The sequence below is a fragment of the Sapajus apella genome, unplaced genomic scaffold (assembly GCF_009761245.1).
Source record: "Sapajus apella isolate SASKATOON/1434 unplaced genomic scaffold, GSC_monkey_1.0 scaffold51, whole genome shotgun sequence".
NCBI lineage: Eukaryota > Metazoa > Chordata > Mammalia > Primates > Cebidae > Sapajus > Sapajus apella.
In genome coordinates, this window is record NW_022436991.1 from 7495746 (window position 1) to 7516882 (window position 21137).

The 21137-nt window shown below is 46.0% G+C and overlaps 2 protein-coding genes across 6 annotated transcripts in view; both read right to left on the minus strand.

The window, feature by feature from the left end:
- GP2 (glycoprotein 2) overlaps window positions 1-3906 on the minus strand; it is a 28013-nt gene extending 24107 nt beyond the window's left edge. For both annotated transcript variants that reach the window (XM_032242845.1, XM_032242847.1), the window contains exons 1-2: window positions 1776-3906; window positions 632-761 (exon numbers count right to left, since the gene is read on the minus strand). In XM_032242845.1, the coding sequence (XP_032098736.1) occupies window positions 632-761; window positions 1776-1817 (172 nt within the window). In that variant the 5' untranslated portion in view covers window positions 1818-3906. The remainder of the gene's footprint in view (window positions 1-631; window positions 762-1775) is intronic.
- A 3189-nt stretch (window positions 3907-7095) lies between these two features.
- Window positions 7096-21137, minus strand: part of UMOD (uromodulin) — a 20054-nt gene continuing 6012 nt past the window's right edge. For 2 of the 4 annotated variants that reach the window (XM_032242848.1, XM_032242851.1), the window contains exons 5-11: window positions 20065-20273; window positions 18200-18348; window positions 15260-15505; window positions 11693-11855; window positions 11071-11152; window positions 9881-9922; window positions 7096-7423 (exon numbers count right to left, since the gene is read on the minus strand). In XM_032242848.1, coding sequence (XP_032098739.1) covers window positions 7362-7423; window positions 9881-9922; window positions 11071-11152; window positions 11693-11855; window positions 15260-15505; window positions 18200-18348; window positions 20065-20273 — 953 coding nt within the window. In that variant the 3' untranslated portion in view covers window positions 7096-7361. The remainder of the gene's footprint in view (window positions 7424-9880; window positions 9923-11070; window positions 11153-11692; window positions 11856-15259; window positions 15506-18199; window positions 18349-20064; window positions 20274-21137) is intronic. The other 2 variants (XM_032242849.1, XM_032242850.1) reach the window with 2 other exon arrangements.

The window sequence follows — 21137 nt, forward strand, 5'->3', positions numbered from 1 at the left end:
GCTTATAATACACATTATAAGGGCCTTTCTGAAAAAGAGATTTTCAATCTTTGCTCATGCATTTACTTATTTTAAAACAAGCAATCACTGCATTTGTTATTCTTAGATTATTTCTTGCACACCCTGTATTTTTCCACTGGAAGCCCCCAATGAGCTCAGTTCCCTCACCCACCCTCCTCCACAGGGCTGAAATTTGCACTCTAATTCTAAACCTGAGATTCCTTTCTGCAAGTATCTGAATTGCCCAATTCATAGATCTTTGGAAAACACCAAAGAGATCACTTAATCTAGTCCTTTCAGGAAAAGGAGAAGGCACTTGCCAGTACAAGGTGACCGGGTTATATATTTCTTGATCTTCTTTAATTTGGGCTCTCTGATCTCCCAAAGATATGGGCGTAAGAAGTCATGTTAAATGGCTCCCACTGTCCTTTCAGGAGAATTTCTGATTAGGGTCTTTGAGAGATTGTAACTTGATTTCCATTTTTTCTCCTTATGTTTCCCTTGACTTCTAGCTCTGAGTTTTTGCTTTAGAGCTGCCAATTCCTCTTCCTTACCTGAGCCACCTTCTCTGCACTTCTATCCTCACTCCCCTCGACAGCTGAGACGCCAGGTGAGCAGAATACTTACTTACCTTGCTGCACCGCAGATGACTGGGTCAGAATGCAGGAGACCAAGGCCAGCCACAGGAGGCCAGAGCCCACCATCCTTTCCATAAGGTGAGGCATGCAGGTCACTCTGCTGTATGCAGACTTCCCATGCAGCTATGGGAAAGGAAAGATCCAGGTAACATCAGGGCATAGGTCTATGTTCTCAGAAACAGAACTGTTGACTTCCTTCATGAAGAGCTGCATTGTTTCAAAGTAGGTGTGACTTGTGGACAGATGAAGTGAGATAATGGAAGTAGGAGACTTGCCAGGGGTATGAAGTTGACAGTAAGCAAACCAAAGGCAAGCTTAGAGCTGGTTGGTACTCCAGAATGTCCTAGAAGGGTCTCAGGATGGCCCCTGCTCAGGTGGAGGTAGAGGCTCTCTGGAGATTGGATAGAGAAAGAGGGATACGGTGACTGTGAATACCCGCACACAAAAGTAGTGGCTGCCCTTTCTTAGTTTTATGCACTGGTGTTGCTAAGAGCCCCCTGAAATGTCCTCTATGCATGCAGATTTCTGTGAGTGTGAAACCATGCCAAACTGAGTCCCCTGTTCCTTGCTCCTCGCACAGAATCTGACACACAACGGGTACTCAGTAGAGGATTAAGGGATGAATAAATGAATCAGTGGGGGCTGGGGGGTTGTGAGGCAGAAAGAAAGAGCTGCAAAAAGCCTGCCAACATTCAGATGGTATTTACTTTTCTGGGAAATCCTTTCCCTGAATGGGCAAATCTTTGGATAACTTCCTACAACCTCTGAAAGACTTCAGTGGAAAATAGAGATTTGTTTCTGGCAGGGACATAGTGAGTATGCATGAGATAGTAGGGATGAGGTGCACCCAGGACTGGTGATTCTTAGAGATGAGATCGCAAGTGGAGGCCTGGCTCCCCGGTGGGGGCATCTGGGGCAAGGGAGAGTGTGGCATCTCTAGGCCTGGTGCTTGGGAGATGACTGGAAGCATGGCTGAGTTGGACATAGAGTGGTATCTGGAGAACTTGACAATGGCCAGGGTCCATACTCCTTGCTGGGTTCTGAAAATTTCCAGAAACAAAAAACCCTAGGAAGCCCAGTGGGTCAAGATTTCCCAAGATTAGGAGAAAGCCTCCCGGGACTTAAAGCAGGACTTACCTCCAGTGAGAACAAAGCGTTCCTCCTCCTAGGGCCAACCATGGGAATGCAGCCTGCTGTGGGCTTTTTATTGCAATTTCCCACCCATGTGGCTCTCCTCAATTGGTGCACAGGTATGATCGGAGTTCTAGGTCACACACTGGGCTTGTTGAATGGAGGTGAGATAAACCATTTACGCAAAGGATGGTAAAAGAAGGGCCCTCCCCTCACAATGTAAACCCTTCCAGGTGCCTCAGCATCCTGCAAATGCTTCCTACAAACAATAGTGCCGTGTGCTGAAGGCTGAACACACTGGACACTACTTTACCTCCACGATTTCTCATATTTAATCTTCATAATAAATCAATGGCACTGGTGCTATATTTATTACCAGAAACCAAACACAAATTGAAAGGAAGCTCAATGCCCAAAGGGAAGGAAAGAGAAAATCAAACAGGCAGTTGTTTGCACAATGGATTTTCAATTGTTCCTTGTGTTCCTAGCTAATCATCTTGGAACATTTCTGCTTTTTCCTGAAGGCCATTGAGCTTGGGGCCAGTTACAGCAAGGAGGAAAATAAGGAAAGAAAGGGAGGGAGTGTGGATGTTTCCATAGAATTCCATTTCTTGGTCCCTAGAATCCACCCAACTCCAGATTTCCAATGCTGAGGAGTCTGGGAATGGCTAATATGGTGATGATGGATTTTGGAACGGCAAAGGACAGACAAAGCTTCCTGGACAAAAGAAGCATCAGAGTAGCCTCTGTTCTAATCCCTTTTGATATGTAGCCTGCCCTAGAGATTGGAAGGCATGAGATTGAGAAGAGGCTGTAGAGTTTCTTGGACTTTTAAATTCCAGGGTTGGACCTGGTCTTCATGCCATGGTAGAAATCATGACTTAATAAAAGAGCCAAAGCTTTCTCAGAAAAAAAATGGCAGTCTCTTTTGTGTCACTTTGGGGCTCCTTAAGGAGCCAAGGCAACTGGAGGCAAGGGAGCCAGAGGATCTTGGCATTGGTAACACCTTCTATAAAACCTCAACCTGGAAAAAGAAAAGGTGCTACAAGCCACCTTCTCTACTCCTAGAGCAGCTGGAGAAAAGTCTCTAAAATGTGGAACTTATAACAACTGGGACCCACTAAATAGCCTACTGATCCATTCAATCCAGCTGGGTGCTCACCCGTCTTCCTAGTGGCCCGTCTTAACCTTCCAATTCCCCTTAAATGGTCTCTGAGGCTATCATCATCCACTCACTCTCAGCAGGTATCTTGAACCCTACTTCAAAAACAATTTAGGCCACAACACTTGGCCTCTCTCCTTCCCCTATAAACATATAAATAATGGCTTCCGTCCTCCACTCCTTCCCCTCCAACTTCTGATAGGGCGATCTTCCTCCTTTTCAAAGTCAGTTCCTCCATCCCTCTCCTGACCTCTCCATTCCAATCTGAACCATGCAGCCAAAACCTCCCTGCTAAGATGGTCTCATAGCCAAATCCACTGTGTAGTTTGTTTCTGCTCCTTTGTGATTGGATTTGCTTACTGCTTTTTCTGGGTACCTTGCATTTCCTTGACTCCACATGATAGTATTTTGGTGATTCTCCTATTTCTACTTGGAGATTTCTGCTCTGTTGCTGCAAGATCCTGTCCCTAGGAATGCTGGTTAGGTCCCATTTTTCTTGTCACTTCATGAACTCTCCCTAGGAGGTATCAAGGTATCTCATGGTTTCACACACTGTCTCCAGGCTGGTGAGTTCTGAATCTGTATTCCCAGCTTTTGCTACTCCCTTGAACTTCAGTTCCATCTACCTATTGACTGCTGGACCCCTCACTGCAGCTGAGATGCTTGAGACACCTCAAACTCAGCAAATGCAACTCTGAGCTCACTGAATTCCCCAAATCTCCTCCTCCTCATTGTATCATTGATTTTAATCAAAGGCGCCACTGCCCTCCCAATCATCTAAGCTAGAAACTTGGCCTCTTCCTTTCCAAGCTCCTTTCTTTTTCCCTCTACCCCCATTTCCAATAATCCTTTCTTCTCCATCAGCACCTCACCAATCTAAATTCAGCCCATCATTCCTTATGAAGGTAATTTTTTTTTTTTTTTTTTTTTTTTTTGAGCAAGGGTCTTACTCTGTTGCCCAGGCTACAGGGCAGTTACGTGATCACAGGCTCACTGCAGCCTTGATCTCCTGGGCTCAAATAATCCTCCCACCTTAGCCTCCTGAGTAGCTGCGACTACAGTTGTGGGCCACCACATCTAGCTAACTTTTAAATTGTTTTGTAGAGACAGCGTCTTGCTGTTCCCCAGGCTGGTCTTAAACACTTGGCTCAAATGATCTTCTTGCCTTGCCCTCCCATAGTGCCAGGATAACAGCCCTGAGCCTCTGTACCCTGTCCAGAGTGATTTTAATAGCTGCCTAATGGGTCTCTCTGCTTTCATTTTTATTCTTTTTGTTTCTGTTCTCTCCCCTGCAGCCAGAGATCAATGTAACATCGGCTGGTTGGCATTATCTCCCATTCCCAGCACTCTATGCTCCCTGGGATCTGACCCCTATTTACAGTTCCAACCTCACCTACAACTTCTCCACCACACATTGCTTGCTCGAGGCAATCTGTGGTTGTCTGGCCTCTTCCTCATCTTCAAGCCTTTGCATTCGCTATTCCCTCAGCCTGCATCATTCTACACCCAGCTTCCTCCTATGTTATCACGTCTTCCAGGAAGTCTTTCCTAACTCCACAGGTACACCTCTTCTTTGCTCCTAGGTCTCAAAGGGCTAATTCCAATCGCATTCACCTGCCAACTTATCTGTCTCCTTCTAAAAGCTGTTAAGAAATTTGTGGACAGAGGCTAGGTGTGGTGGCTCATGCCTGTAATCCCAACACTTTGGGAGGCACTTTGGGAGGCCAAGGCGGGCAGATCACTTGAGGTCAGGAGTTCAAGACCAGCCTGGGCAACATGGTGAAACCCCATCTCTACTAAAAATACAAAAATTATCTAGGTGTGGCGGTGCATGCCTGTAGGCCCAGCTACTCGAGAGGCTGAGGCAGAAGAATCGCTTGAACCCAGGAGGCAGAGATTACAGTGAGCCTAGATCATGCCACTGTGTTCCAGCCTGGGCAACAGAGCAAGATTCTGTCTCCAAAAAAGAAGAAAAAAAAAAGATATTTGTGGACAGGGAGCCTGTCTCTGCAGTTCTAATCAGTACTTAGTACGTAATTCTTGAGTAAACACATGAGCAAATTCATCACATGCATCCCCAGACCCTCTACAGTGAGCAATTCTTCAAACTTAAGGCTGTCCAAGTGTAGGGAGTCAGTCTTAGAGGACAGACACAAGATCCTACCTCAGGACCTTCACACCTGCTATTCTGCCTGCCATTCTTCAGATATGCCCTTGGTTCATTCCTTCACTTCTTTTAGCCTCTGCTCAGCAGAGAGGCTTTCTCTGATCATTTTACATCCAATAACACCCATATTGCTCTATCACCCATCCTTGCTTTTTCTTCCCCGTCAGAAATTGTCACCATCTATCACATTGCACATAGTTGTTTAAATGTATCTGCCTTTTAAATATAAGCTCTCTACCAGCAAGGGCTCTGTTTTGATTATTTGCTGTTTCCATGGTACATTTAAATTGCCTGGCATTGAATTTATGCTCAAAATATCTGTTGAATACATTGAGCTGAATAATTGATAGAAAACAAGAAAGGCAACGAAAAAGAACCGAGCGACTGAAGGAGTAATTCTGATGTGCTTTCTTTCCCCTGCCAGGTCTTGTCTTTGGTCCTTGTCTCTATGGCTTTATTGATCTTGGCACAGATTTTTCCTTTATGTCCTGTTGTATCGGAGTGCAAGCACAGATGAATGTGTACGCTGTCAGTCATGGCCCGACAGTGGACAGGGGCTGGGATCAGCCCATGGTCTTCCTCCACAGCTCTTATGTCAAGGTTTTCCATGTGTGTCAGTGTGATAAGAGGCCCCTTGACTTAAGACACACTGTCCTAGCAGCCCCCATTTGCCAATACACACGTGTGGCTTTTCCTGGGATCAAAGGGTTCTAATAGTGTGCCAAGGAGGGCCTTGGCCTCTCGTGAAAAGCCACAGCTGGAGTCCAGGGAAGCAGCTGGTGGCAGAGCAGAGAGTTCCCATAGAAATTGGATTTCTTTTATCCAAGTGGCACAGAAGTCCAGAGACCAGAGGGGTATCTTGGTCTCCTGTAACCAGCCGCCCCATCCTGGGGGACCTCCATACCCACAAAGCATCCCCTACAAAGGGGGGTCATGGATCTGTTCTCCACTCTTGGTGTGTCTCTGGAAGTTGGTCTTCCAGGGAACCTTCTGGATTGGGAGGGAGATGTCCAATGATTGGAGGGAGTCCTGAGGATATTCAGGTACCTGACCATGACTTGCTTACTCCTTATTATCTCTAAGGACTGGGAGACTCCTATAAGCAGGGACTTACTCATCAGTGTTTAATTGTCTTATTAATCAGTGTTTCCCAGCACCTACCACAGTGCCTGGCAGATATGACATGCTCAGATAAATGTTTCTGGAAAACTGAATGAACCTTCTGAGGCCATCACTATTGTCTCCGTGAGACAGAATCAGCAGGCCCTGGTACACTGTCATTTATTGTTCCTTTTTTTTTTTTTTATGACAGAATCTTGCTCTGTCACTCAGGCTAGGGTGCATTGGCACGATCTCAGCTCACTGCAGCCTTGACCTCTCAGGGTCAAGGGATTCTCCCACCTCAGCCTCCCAAGTAGCTGGAACTACAGGCACGTGGTACCATGCCCAGTTAATTTAAAATTTTTATTTGTAGAGGTGGGGTCTTGTTGCCCAGGCTGATCTCAAACTCTTTAATCCCAGCACTTTGGAAGGCTGAGGCGGCGGTGATCCTCACTGTCGCCTCAACCTTCCAAAGTGCTGGGATTAAAGGCACGAGCCACTGCACCTGGCCTATGGCCTCATTTCTGAAGTGCCTGACCTACTTAGAATTACTTGTTCAAGTTCTCTCTCTCCTAACAGATAGAAAACTCTGGGGGTGGGAGGCTGGGGCAGGGATTATGTCTGCCTCGTTCACTGCTATGTCCCTGGCATCTAGCACATAGTGCCTGGCACATAGTAGATGCTCAGCAAATATGAATGAATGAATGGATGAAGCTCAGAGACATTGTGTATCCTATCTAAGGTCACACAGCAGAACCCAGCCTTACCAAGCAGACTGAACTCCATGAGGACAGGGCATGGGGCTGTTTTTCCCACCATAGGATCCTTAGCATCACACATGTTTATTACATGGTAGAGTTCAGTAAATACTTGTTGAATGAATGGATGACTTCAAAGACAGAGATTAAAAATCATTATTTTGCCACATTCTCTTAGGAGACAGGGGCCTCAGGGTACACCATCACGAGTCCCATTTTGAGAGAAAGCAGCATTTAAAGACACAGGCTGTTTCTCGACAGCCAGGATTAAGGGGGAGAAAAGAAGGCAGGCTGACCAAAGCATGAACTCCCTTTTCTGTGGCTGGAGTGCTGGCCTGCATCATGCCCTCTGCCCAGCAGGAGGTGAGCTGGCAGCCATGGAGCATAGGGCTTTCTGCTGTCAGTCACTGAAATGTCAGGGTCAAGGTGGCGGAGAGAAGCAGAGACAGCCAGACTTTCAGGAGCCCTGAAAAGAAAACAGTTATAGGGCAACTGCTAGTACTGCTGCACTTTTGTGCAAATTAACATAAGCTGCCTCCTCTAGACTGACCAATCAGACAAGGACACTCTCTCTGGGCTGGTCTCCTAGAAAAAGGAAGCTTCTTCCTTATCTCTCCTGAAAAAGGTGGACCGATTTGAAAAAGGTGGTCTTTCTTCTGGCACTAGGCTTGGTACCTTCACAACAGGGCACTCTTGTGCAGTGCACAACCTACTCAACCATCCCTAAAGACCTTTGGGGGATAGCAACAGAGGGCAAGCTTCTTAGGAATGCCGTGACTCTCCAGCTCTGAGCTCATCAGTACTGGGCTGGACTAGTCAAATCAAATACCTGGTTAGCCAGGCAGAGTGGCTCACACCTTTAATCCTAGCACTTTGGGAGGCCAAGGCAGGCGGATCACCTAAGGTCAGGAGTTTAAACCAGCCTGGCTACACGGAGAAACCCCATCTCTACTAGAAAATACAAAAATTAGCTGGGCGTGGTGGTGCACGCCTGTAGTTCCAGCTACTGGAGAGGCTGAGACAGGAGACTTGCTTGAACCCAGGAGGCAGAGGTTGCAGTGAGACAAGATTGTGCCACTGCACTCCAGCCTGGGCAACAGAGCAGACTCCATCTTAAAAGAAAGAAAGAAAGAAAAAAAAAGCCCAGGTTAGTGTAACAACCTCTGTGGATCCAGGTAGCTGTTGCATATATGTGCTTTTCACCTAGACTTTTAGATAATTCAGTAGCCATGAAAACCAAGGGCCATAAAAATGCCACCTGTGGCCGGGCGCGGTGGCTCAAGCCTGTAATCCCAGCACTTTGGGAGGCCGAGGCGGGTGGATCACGAGGTCAAGAGATCGAGACCATCCTGGTCAACATGGTGAAACCCCGTCTCTACTAAAAATACAAAAAATTAGCTGGGCATGGTGGTGCGTGCCTGTAATCCCAGCTACTCAGGAGGCTGAGGCAGGAGAATTGCCTGAACCCAGGAGGCGGAGGTTGCGGTGAGCCGAGATCGCGCCATTGCACTCCAGCCTGGGTAACATGAGTGAAACTCCGTCTCAAAAAAAAAAAAAAAAAAAATGCCACCTGTCCCTGGCCTTTGTGGTCAGAAGAGCAAAGAAGCGGAGAAGCAGGGTTTCTTGTTTGACCTTTGTGTTCACCCCAGCCCTAAGCATGGCTCCTGGCACATGGTATTACTCAACGAATATTTGTCGCCTCTTGAATGAATCTAGAAAAAGGTGTTAGAGCGGATCCCTGGAGCTTCAGGAAGTACCCAAGATGCACATTTGCTGTGTGTGCATACCCTTTGGGTACAGGTTTCCAGTAAGTGTGTGTATATCTGCACACACAAATATGCATACATATGACTGCCGCTTCCTGTGCATCGGTATGTGCAAACAGGAGTGAATGTATGTGACCTTGTGTGTGTGGGCAAACAGGTCTGGATGACTTACATTCTTAGTGCTTATCTGGGCATGCCTGTGCCTGTGTGCACACAGGTACTATTGGGAGACAGCATAGGTGTGTGTACATATGTACAGCCCTAGGTCCAGGCATTCCAGGCATTTCCACAGTTACCGTTACCTCTTCAGAGCTCAAGCCCAGCCCTCCAGCACACTCTGGGGACCTCCGGGAGTCAGAAGAGCAAAGAAGCAGAGAAGTGGGGTTTCTTGTTTACTATGTTCACCCCAGAATTAAGCATGGTTCTTGGTACATAGTAGCACTCAAGGAATATTTCTCACCTATTGAATGAATCTAGAAGAAGGGGTTAGAGAAGAGCCTTGGGGCTTCAGGAAGTGCACAAGATGCAGATCTGGAGTGTGTGCGTACTCTTTGGGTACAAGTCTATAGTAAGTGTGTGTGTAAAATAAGTGATCTGTATACCAGGGTACATGTCCCAGCTCTAGCAATTAATAGGTAGATGTAGAACCACTCACTTTCTCTGAGCCCCTCTCCTCATTTAGAAAATGGAACTAGTAACACCTCCCTTATAGAGTTGCTATGAAGCATTAAAAGTTAACAGAAGCCCCCTAGGAGAGTTCTGGAACAGGTCCCACTGCAGAGAGGACCTGTTCTGTCCTTTGGTTCTCCTTTCATAATGCTCCTGTACCCAGTTTATTTAAAATGAAGTGCACTGGAATAGGAAATGTCCCCCATCTCCCTTCCCACACCCTGCGGTGCTCCCTCCAAACCCACCTTGCTCTGAGTTCCCAGGCCCCCCTGCTTTGTCTCACCAGAACCCCGACTTTCACCTTGTTCCCTTCCACACCTCCAGCTAGTCCCTATCTGGGTAAGGGTCTTCCCTTGAGCTCCATGCGGTGGAGCCCGATGTTTACATTGTCTTCTGTCTCTGCCCCCCACCCCATGCAGCACTTCAAGGAACTGGAAAAGAACTTCCTGTACCTGGTAAAAAAAAAAAAAAAAAAAAAACAGACTTACCCAAGCTGCTAAAAGCAGCCCTTGAGACTGTGGCCTGGACACCTTTGGAGGAAAACGGAAGGAACAGTGAAAAAAAGAATGCATGAGATTGGCAAGCAGCCTGGGAGAAATCCCTTCAATCCACTTTTCTCCTCGCAGGCAGAGTGAGCTCTTCAAAGCCCAAATGCGATCATGTTACTCCCCTACTTCAGACCCATCGGGGCCCTCACTGCTTTCAGAAGAAAGGCCCCAAACCTTAGTAAGAACTGCAAGGCCCTGCACGGTCTACAGTAGCTCATCCCACTCCATTCCCTTCTTTCCAGCCTGCCTGGCCTTCTCTGAGTTCTTTAAACAGGCAGGGGTCCCTCCTACCATAGGCCTTTTGCCCAACCTGTACTCTTAAAACCACTTTTGCAAAACTATGACTCTCACAGTGAAAGAGAGCTAACCTAGCCGACTCCATCTTGGTTCTAACTTTTAAACTGTCCTTGTTTCTTCCTGGGTGTAGGCTGAACTAACTTTGGAAGGACTTTAATTTATAGTTTAAAACAAAGAAGATAACAGCCCTTATTAAAAACAAACCTCTTTCTTGCCTGGGGACTAGACTCCCTTTTTAGGACTAAGAAATTAGCTATAAGATTAGAAATTATGGTTTAGGAGTCATGAAGCTGGAGGCTACGGGATTCTGACCCTTCCTAAACTGCTCCTAAGATCAGTGCTTGCAGGCCCTGCACTTAATCTTAGGTGGTGCCATCAACTGGCACCACCCAGATCCCACGTCTACATGGGATTATTCAAATGGCACCTTCTTCACTGATTCACAAGTTCCATGTGAGCAGGGCCATCTACTTCTGCTCATCACAAGACCCCTAGACACAGAGTAGGCACACATCTACTACAAATATGAATGTATGTATGTGACCTCCCATGTATGCAAACATATCTGGATGATCAAGATTTCCACATGCCTGTCTGGCCATGCTTGTGTCCTGTGTCACATTCATCTACCAATCATATATGTACAATGAATGGGTGGATGAATGGGAATAGTAAAAGGAAGGCAGCCTGTTTTCCACCTTGCCCCAGAGCATCCACTTGCTCCCAGTTCTTCAGAGCTCAGTAAGGTGACAAGGCGCCAGGCTCTGTTATCCCTCTTCTTCTCCAGAGATTATTCCTAGCCAGGAATGTTGAGAAGCGAGTGGCTCTCTTACCTTTCCGTGTGATGGGACCCAAGTTCAGGACACGGGATTGATCTATGACACTCCCACTTCTGAATCTGGTCCCAGAGCAGGTCTATAGGGAGAGGGCAATAGAAAAACACCCTCCATGAGGGAACCTGCAAGTGGTTCTGCCATGTGGAGTGGACTGCAGACCTCATAGGTGCCTCCTCCTGCCCCAGGCAGAAGTTTTTAGGAGATCTGTATACGGGGGCGCATGCATGTCCCAGTTCTGCCATTTGCTAGTTAGATGCATGACCTCAGGCAAGTCATTCAAATTCTCTGAGCTCCCCTCCTCATGAGGAAAGGGAACTAATAACACCTCCCTTATAGAGTTGCAGTGAAGCATTCAAAGTTAACACAAGTGAGGTGGACACAGTGCTTAAAAATGTCAGCTCTTGTTATTTGAACACAAGCTTGCAGATAAGCCAGAGCGTTTGCCAGCCTGCCGCACTTCACTGATCGCACCTGATTTCCTGGTGGCCTAGGTTTCCTGCCTGGCCATGCCCACCTCATCTTATTGCTCATTCTACAGGGAAACAATGTTGATTTGTTTTCTTTGTGACCAAATGTCTTTGGTTATAAGAGATGAGCTGGGGGAGGGGAGGTGACTCACAGGCTTGCACTTTTCATTTGTGGTGTCACAGAGATAGACTTCACAGTGCAGGTAGACTAGGTCGTAGTTTCCAGCAAACCGGAACATCTGGACGGAAAATCGGCCCTGGGAGGACTCCCCGTTCTCCACCACTTGGACAGTTGAGTCTTTAGTGTGTGGGCATCTGGGAGGGTTACACACCATTTCATGTGATTGGTTAAACAAAGACTCTGGAGCCAGACTTCCTGGGTTCAAATATTGCTCTGTCACCTTTTAGCTGTGTGACCTTGGGACAACTTACTTAATCTCTTTGTGCCCTAATTTCTTCATCTGTACATAGGAAATAATTGCAGCTGGCCAGGCGTGGTGGCTCACACCTGTAATCACAGCACTTTGGGAGGCCAAGGCAGGTGGATCATTCGAGGAAATAATTGCAGCCATGTTATCAGACAGCTGTAAGGATTAGTTTTTTTTTTGTTTGTTTGTTTGTTTGTTTTTTCTGAACTGTGTGTAGTATGCCAAAGGTGTTTTATATATTTGATACTAAAGTGAAACTGTCATCAGTGCAGGGCTGAAACTATCCAAAAGTCAGCACTTCCTGATTTCCCAGGGATAAAATTTAAAAATTATTAGCTACTATGTGAAACTGTCCAAAAGTCAGCCCTTCCTGATTTCCCAGGAATAACATTAAAAAATTATTAGCTACATGTGCTATCTACATGTGCCTGGTATAATTATAACGATGGAAACCTCCGGGTACCAAGAGCCACTGATGAAATTGGCGTGTGTGCACCCATCTGTGCATATACACAATTGTGCCCAAACACAGTTACAAGGAGAAACCTGAAACAGAGCATGCAGAGACTCCCATGTGCTGGGCTGAGTCAGGGATACCCATGGGCATTCCGAGAAGGCAAACTGGGCACCCTATCTGCCATTCTGCACTATTTGCTCAAAGTTGATTTAGGAAGGAGGCTGAACACTGACTGCAAAACTGAGAAGGAAACTTCTGGGAATGTTTTTCACTCTTGTGTCTCCCATAATTCAGATCTGGCCCCAAAAGTGCAGACTCTACCTGGCAAGCGAAAAGCCCTGAGGTTGAGTGGACCCGACTCCTGACAGGCAGACAGTATGGCCTGTGAGGGCTCCATGTGCTCAAGCCAAGCTGGACATCCATGTGTCCCCTCCAATCACTTTCACTGTCTCCCCAACTTGTCTCCTCTTTTCATGCCTTGTGAGGTTCTGACATCTCTCCTAGACTGGTAGTTCTCACCCCAGCTCCCACACCCACCCACATGGAAACATATAGACACACCTACATTTTTTCTTGCATCTTTTAAAGAACTTTCCAAGTTTTCCACAATGTGCCTGCCGTACTTTCATTTTATTTTATTTTTACATGGAGTCTTGCTCTGTCACCTAGACTGGAGTGCAGTGGTGCGATCTTGGCTCACTGCAACCTCTGCCTCCCAGTTCAAGCAATTCTCTTGTCTCAGCCTCCTGAGTAGCTGGGATTACAGGCACATGCCACCACACTCAGCTAATTTTTGTATTTTTAGTAGAGATGGGGTTTCATCATTTTGGCCAGGCTGGTCTTGAACTCCTGACCTCGTGATACGCCTGCCTTGGCCTCCCTGCTGTACTTTTATACTCCTGAAAAACAAGTTTTAAAATCCCAGTATAGCAGGTATTATTTATCCTCATTTATGTCTGAGAACAGGAAAACCCAGAGAGCTAAGCTGACCTGTTTCTTAAAACTAAGAAATGGCAAAGCCAAGATTTGAACCCAAATCTCTGCGATGCTCCAATCAAGGTCATGCCAACAGTTTCCAAATTTCAGTTTTCTTCTTCTTTGTTGAGATACCACCTTCGTGAGCATTTTCTTGTGTATCCCAACATTTGTATTATTATTTACTTACTATTTTTTAAAATCTACTTACATTTTTTACTGAAATACATTTATTTTCTAGAAGAATCTTTAAGTCATGACCTCAAGATGGCAAACAAGTATCACTTCCCATAAATAGAACCAGGCCATACAATGAGGACAAGGTCAACAAAGGGGTTGTATTAAGTTTGAGTTAGACACTGTTAATTGCCAAACCCTCTAAAACAGACTTCTGCTTTATTTTTATTGCAAAGGGAGATTCCAGATAACGAAGAGGTATGAATATCATATTAGCACCCACCTGAAAATATTCCCTTGATGTAACCAGGCAGACCCTGAGATAACCTAATAAAAACAGACCACTGTCTCTCAGGAATGCTCTCTCTGACTATGCAATTAAAGTCGCAAATGTCTCTCTTCTTCTCCTGCTTTCATTCTTCTATAACTTCTTTGTCATTAACATACTATATATTTCACTTTCATTTCATTGTTGGTCCTCCTGCTTTAGAATACAAACTGTATGAGAGCAGAGGTTTTTCTTCCTTCTATTTACTGTGAAATCCACAGAGCTTGACACACAGCAAGCTTCCAAAATATCTTTTCAACTTATGAATGAGAAAGTGAACTACCCTCTCGTGGTAAGATTCACAGTCATCTTGTGCCTCTTGAGTAAAAGTTAGCACACCTGTGTCCTCCTAGTTTCAACTGGCCCTTGGCTAACCATGCCCATACCTTACTCCTCCCCCAGGTGCTGGGCTGCCCGCTGCCTTGGGCATGCCTTTCCATCAGGTTTCTTACCATTTTCTGAATTGCAAACCCTACTCAGCTCCCTGCTGAAACTTGTGCATCCCCCCTCAAAAATAGTATTTTTAAATGCACAAAATAAAAATATTTAAAAGATTGTAAAGGAAACCAATGAAATTGAAGTGCCATTCTCAAAATATTAAAAACATTTGCTAGCTAGGTATGGTGGTATGAGCTATGATCAAGTGACCGTATTCCAGCCTGAGTGACAGAGTGAGACCCTATCTCAAAAAAACCAAACCAAATCAAACAAGCAAAAAAATAAGACATTTGAAATATAAAATGCATATCATTGTGTATATATATTATACATAAATATATATTTGCAAATATGTAGGTTTTTGATAATGCATTGAATAATAAGGGCTAGTGAAAATTCTAATGCTATAGTGCCTAAAAAGTATTGATGACCATAAATGGCTTCACAGGACCTGCTAATATTTCTGAGTTTGTTGCCTGTATTTATAATGGATGGGAATGCTAAGTTTCAGCTAAAGGGTAATGAATATAAAGATGCAATTTTCCGGCTGGTCATGGTGGTTCATGTCTGTAATCTCAGTACTTTGGGAGACCGAGGCAGGTGGATCACGAGGTCAGGAGTTTAAGACCAGCCTGGCCAATGTGGTGAAAACCTTTCCCTACTAAAAATAAAAAAAAAAATAGCCGGGCATGCAGGTGCATGCCTGTAATCCCAGCTACTTGGGAGGCTGAGGCAGAAGAATTGCTTGAACCCAGGAGGTGGAGGTTGCAGTGAGCTGAGATCACTCCTTGCACTCCAGCCTGAGTGACAGAGCAAGACTCTGTCTAAAAAAAAAAGATGCAATTTTTCTCCATCCAAGTCCAAAGAACCCCCTGAATTCCCCCCATGGGTTCCCATGTAGGAGTCTTTGCCTTACCTGTCCTGGATGATGAAGTACTTCAGGAGGTCTGTGGCATTACCACTGGGTGTGGCATAGCAGTTGGTCATGAGCAGTGCAAATCGGGACAGGTCTCCCCCATCCAACATGGTGCCCACATAGAGAAAAGCCTCAGTGGACAGCGTCACGGAGGAGCCTTGGTAGGGCTGTGTGTAGGAAGGGTTCTGGAAGAGGGCCATCCGCACAGTGAACATGCCTGTCCCGCCCACTTTGATGTCCAGGGCACTGCAGGGGAAGAAAGGTTGGTGAGAGGATCAGGCTGAGAACATTTGCTGATGGGCTACCTTTTCTGGTTTGCATTTCTGGGCAGTACCTTGCAGTTATTTGCATTTTTATCCAGCAATAAGACTGGAACCCACTAACTGTTGCTTTGCAAACTGCAGTGAGTACACACAGGTCAACCTGGGATCTAGATAAAATGCAGGCTCTGATTCAGTCAGTTTGGGGTGGGGCTCTAGGGCCTGCATTTCTAACAAGCTGCTGGATACTGCTGATGCTGCTGGTCCATGTATCAATCACATCTCAAGTAACATATCCAATCGCTCACTTGCTACCCCTGTAGCCTTCAAGATGGGGGGAAAAAAAACAACAAATTATTGAAACACCTGGATTCCTTCTTTGGTCTCAATCTAGAACAGGTTAAAAGGGATTGGGCCATTATGAGTACTACAACTTGCGTCCTGGTCTCCATCGTGATGTACTAACATCTACATCAGAAGATTGAGCTTTATAAATGAGTTATTTATTTTTAACCACACTGAAAACAGCCACACTGATGTGAACTTCACTGGATGATCCCACAAAGGACTTTGTAAGGCTGATGCCTCATGAAATAAGGCACATGAGAAATACTCTGAAATGTGGAAGTCCATTTTATAGATGAGAACTGAGTTGTCAGTGAAGACTGGGTTGAGATCTCTAACTCAAGACAGAGACTTGAGGGATCAGGTGCTGTGGCTCATGCCTATAATCCCAATACTTTAGGAGACCAAGGCAGGAGGATCACTTAAGGCCAGAAGTTTGAGACTAGCCTGGTCCACATAACAAGACTCTATCTCTACAAAAGTATTTTTAAAAATATCCCAGGGTTGTGGCATGTGTCTGTAGTCCTAGCTACTTGGGAGATAGGTGGGAGGATTGCTTAAGCCCAGGAATTCGAGGCTGCATTGAGCTATGATTGTGCCAGTGCACTCCAGCCTGGGTGATAGAATGAGGCCTGGGTTCTTAACCAAACAAAACAAAACCAAAAAACATAGAGATGTGAACACACTTGTTGCTCCCCAGAGCCTACCAGGCCGAGGACAGAGCCACAGTGCCCCAGGATACTGCTTGGCTAGGTGAGGCTCCAGCCAACAGCCTGCAATGAGCACCCTTCTTCCTCCAAGTCAGTTGTGCACTGTCATCAGCACCCAGCATCCTTTCCTGAGTCTGGCTGGCCAAGAGAGTACAAAACCATGGGCAAGCTTCGAAGAGAGGCTCAACCAAGCTTCCAAGGTTGAGTGGAGGCTCTGGACCTGATGTCTGAATCCCAGCGCTATCACTTGTTAGACTTTGCAGCTTTGGATAAATCACTCAAACTTCGCTGAGCCTCAATGTCCCATCAGTATAATGGGAATAATAATAATAATACCTTTATCTCCTAGGGCTGCTATAAGAGTTTGATGAGATGTTCCAGGCAGAACACTGGACGCAATGCCTGAGATATAGTAAGCTCTCAATAAATCTGTTATTGGGTGGGTGCGGTGGCTCAAGCCTGTAATCCCAGCACTTTCGGAGGTCGAGGTGGGTGGATTGCCTGAAGTCAGGAGTTTGAGACCAGCCTGGCCAACATAGTGAAACCCCGTCTCTACTAAAAATACAAAAATTGACCAGATATGGTGGTGAGTGCCTGTAATCCCAGCTACTTGGGAGGCTGAGACAGGATAATTGCTTGAACCCAGGAGGCAGAGGTTGCAGTCAGCCGAGATTGCATCATTGCACTCCAGCCTAGGCAGCAAAGCAGGACTCTGTCATAAATAAATAAATAAATAAATCTTAGCTCATATTACAACGATTATTTTTTCCATCATTGGCCTGTGATTCATCCTATTTGAAGATTTTCCATTTTATTTAGTGACAGGTTCATTTTTTTAAAAAAACAATAAAACCTTACGTGGCACCCAGTATGAACGGTTTACCCCTACAGGCACTCCTCCAGGGCGCCTCCCTTGGCCCCCACCAAGACACTTGCAAAGATCATAATTTGTAAAACCCTCTTTAATCAAATTCCTTTCACTTACAGAGAAGGAAGGAAGCTGAGGTCCTTCCAGATGTGAAATACAATTTGCCCAGAGTCCCATAGCAGTCTGGACTGAGACCCTTCCTGCTCTCTGGCACAACCACCCTGCCCCTTTGAAAAGTGGAGGCTCTAATATTTGATTCACATCTGAATCATCTGCATCAGTTTGAGGGTTGAATCTGACTCACATCACAATCATAGCTCAATGCAGCCTCAAATTCCTGGGCTCAAGGGAAACTCCCACATCATTTGATTCTTAGAGCACTGTTGTACTCTAAGAAAGCCAGTACAAGTGTGGCTAAATCCATTTCACAGATGAAAATACTGACACCCAGAGAGGGGCTACCAGCTTCCCACAGCCAGGCTCAATAACTCACTCAAGCTCATACAATTAGTGACAGAGCTAGGGCTTGAACCAGGCAGTGTTCTGACTCTGTCCCCCACTGTCCAGGGCGTAGCCATCATTTATGAGAATCTAGGTTTGAACCTGGATTCCAGGATACCTGGCTTTTCCACTGGCCAGCCCTATTCCCAGACCTCACTCCCAGCTCTCTGTAGGTGGCAGTTGACAGGGAAGCTCATGGTTAAGGGGTTTTGGTGTAGAATCATCTAGGGGTCCCAGAAACTCTCTCTGGCCGCACCTGACCATTGGCTGCAGGGAGTTCTTCAGGCTGACTTTCATGTCCAGGGGGTAGGAGCATGCAAAGTTGATTTTGATGTTGCGGTCACGGATGATGATCTCATCTGCCAGGTAGAGGGTGTTGCTGTAAGTGGCATGGGTTTCATTCCTCTGTGTTGCAGGGAATGGGAGGTGGGGGTGAGAGAAAGGGCATGAAAATCTGAGTAGGACTTCAAAGCCAAATCTGCTGGTCTCTGGCTACTTGTGAGCTGTTCTCCTAGTCTCCTTGATAAAAAGCCGCCTGTGGCTGGGTGCGGTGGCTCACGTCTGTAATCCCAGCACTTTGGGAGGCTCAGGTGGGTGGATTACACGAGGTCGGGAGTTAGAGACTAGCCTGGCCAATGTGGTGAAACCTCATCTCTGCTAAAAATACAAAAAGTAGCTGGGTGCGGTGGTGGGTGCCTGTAGTCCCATCTACTCAGGAGTCTGAGACAGGAGAATCACTTGAACCCCGGAGGCAGAGGTCGCAGTGAGCTGAGATTGTACCACTGTGCTCCAGCCTGGGCAACAGAGGGAGATTCCATCAAAAAAAAAAAAAAACCCCACAACAATAAAAAGCTGCCTGTACAGCCTGAACTATGAGCCAATTAATCATCTTTTCTTTATAAATAAAAAAAAAAGTTATAACAGCAATGACCATTCATGCACACATGTCATGTGCTAGACCCTGAGCTGAATACCTGCATTATTGCATTAGTCCCTTCGGTGACCCTAAGAGGTGGTGCTGCCATATCTCTGGATGAAAAGACAGAGGTTCATAGTAACAGAGTCACTGAGGGATTGCCCACAGTTTATGAGGTCTCACAAGCCTAGGCTCTTTCGAGCACCCTGTGCTTCCTCTCTTGAAAACTAAAAGCCATATGCTAAGTCATCATTAATAAAACTTCAAATGCCATCCTTGGAAAATGACATTATTTCTTTTTTGTTTGTTTGTTTTGAGACAGAGTCTTACTCTGTCACGCAGGCTGGAGAGCAGTGGTACGATCTCGGCACACCACAACCTCTGCTTTCTGGATTCAAGCGATTTTCCTGTCTCAGCCTCCTGAGTATCTGTGATTAAAGGTGCCCACCACCATACCCATCTAATTTTCCTATTTTTAGTAGAGACAGGGTTTCTCTGTGTTGGCCAGGCTGGTCTCAAACTCCTGACCTCTTTTCCGCCTGCCTCAGCCTCCCTAAGTCCTGGGATTACAGGCATAAGCCACCACGCCCAGCCAACAATAAATCTTTTCTCTCTCTTTCTTTCCTTCCTTCCTTCTTTCTCTCTCTCTCTCTCTTTCTTTCTTTCTCCTTCTTTCTTTTCTTTCTTTTTATTTCTTTCTCCAGTAATGAGAGAGGTAGGAGAGATAATGCTCAAACATTTACCTCTGAGTTTCATTTCAGGAGGCCTCTGTCAGTGAGGTCCTGGTTCTGTGTACATTAAGGAAACAGACCTTGCCTTCCAGGACTACTGGAGACGAAAGGACCAGTTTCTGAACCAAATGCTGATGGCTACTGGCTGGGACAATCATTACTGTCAGCCCTACTTTTCCTGTCTGTAAAATGGAGAACTATCACCATAGATTGCTCTCTTTATTTGAAGTTTATTTGAAGCTGTCATTTATTGAGCACTTATTGTGTGCAGTCCTAATCACTTTAACACATTAACTCGTTCAATCCTCTCAACACGCCTATGGAGTAGGTGCTATTATTTCTCCACTTTAAAGTTGATGAAACTGAGGCACAGCCAGGTTAAACAACCCCGAACCTCCTACAACTAGGAAGTGATAGAGCGGAAGCTTGAACCAGGCAGTGCTCTGGTTCTGTGCCCCACTGGCCAAGACATACCGTCAACACTGTCCCACAGGGGCCATCCCGGGCTGGGGTCATTACGGACATCCAGTCCCGGCTGTCTCTGTCACTGAAGCCTGAGCAGCGGCTGTCACTCAGGTACATGAAGACCTTCTCGAAGCCCAGACTCTTCAGCTGGCACTTGCCCAGGGACACCTTCATGTCATTGGCCCCACATTCCAGCCTGTGCTCCAGGAGGGAGATATCTGAAACAGTGAGGTTGGGCAGGATTGAGGGCCTGCGTCTGTAGCTTCGGGGCCCAGCATGTCCCCCGGGGCCAGGTCCAGCTGGCTGGGTTGACCACCACCTGGAGGTGCTCAGCATAGCCTCAAGCTGATCTCTCCCCTCCCAATGTGATGAGGACTCAAAACTGGACCCCTGATATCAATGTATATATCAATTGGCCAACCATTCAGTCCTGTGTTCCCCTAAGTGTGGGTTGTATACCAAATGCAGGAGGATTTTCAGGGGGGTGTGATGTTCCGGCATTAAATAACAGTGAATATTAGTTTAAAAAGGGGAGGGTGGGCACTGTGGTTCATGCCTGTAATCCCAGCACTTTGGGAGGCTGAGGCAGGCGGATCACTTGAGGTCCGGAATTTGAGACCAGCCTGGCCAACATGGTGAAACACTGTTTCTACTAAAAATACAAAATAAATCAATAAATATTAGCCAGGCCCAGTGGCAGGCACCTGTAATCCCAGCTACTTGAGGGGTTGAGGCAGGAGAATCGCTTGAATCCAGGAGACAGAGGTTGCAGTGAGCTGAGATTGCGCTATTGCACTCCAGCCGGGTGACAGAGGGAGACTTTGTCAAGAAAAAAGAAGAAGAAAGAAAGAAAAGAAGGAAAAGAAAGAAAGAAACAAACTGCAATTGCTTTCTACCCTCTTTACATCAAGGAGACACTTTCAGCTTACTAATGTCTTTAATGCCATATACTCATACTCACTAACTTTCCTCTCTTTCTCTTTTTTTTTTTTTTTTTTTTTTTTTTTTTTTTTTTCCCCCTTGGTTGTATACAGGGGTGCGATATCGGCTCACTGCAACCTCCGCCTCCTGGATTCAAGTGA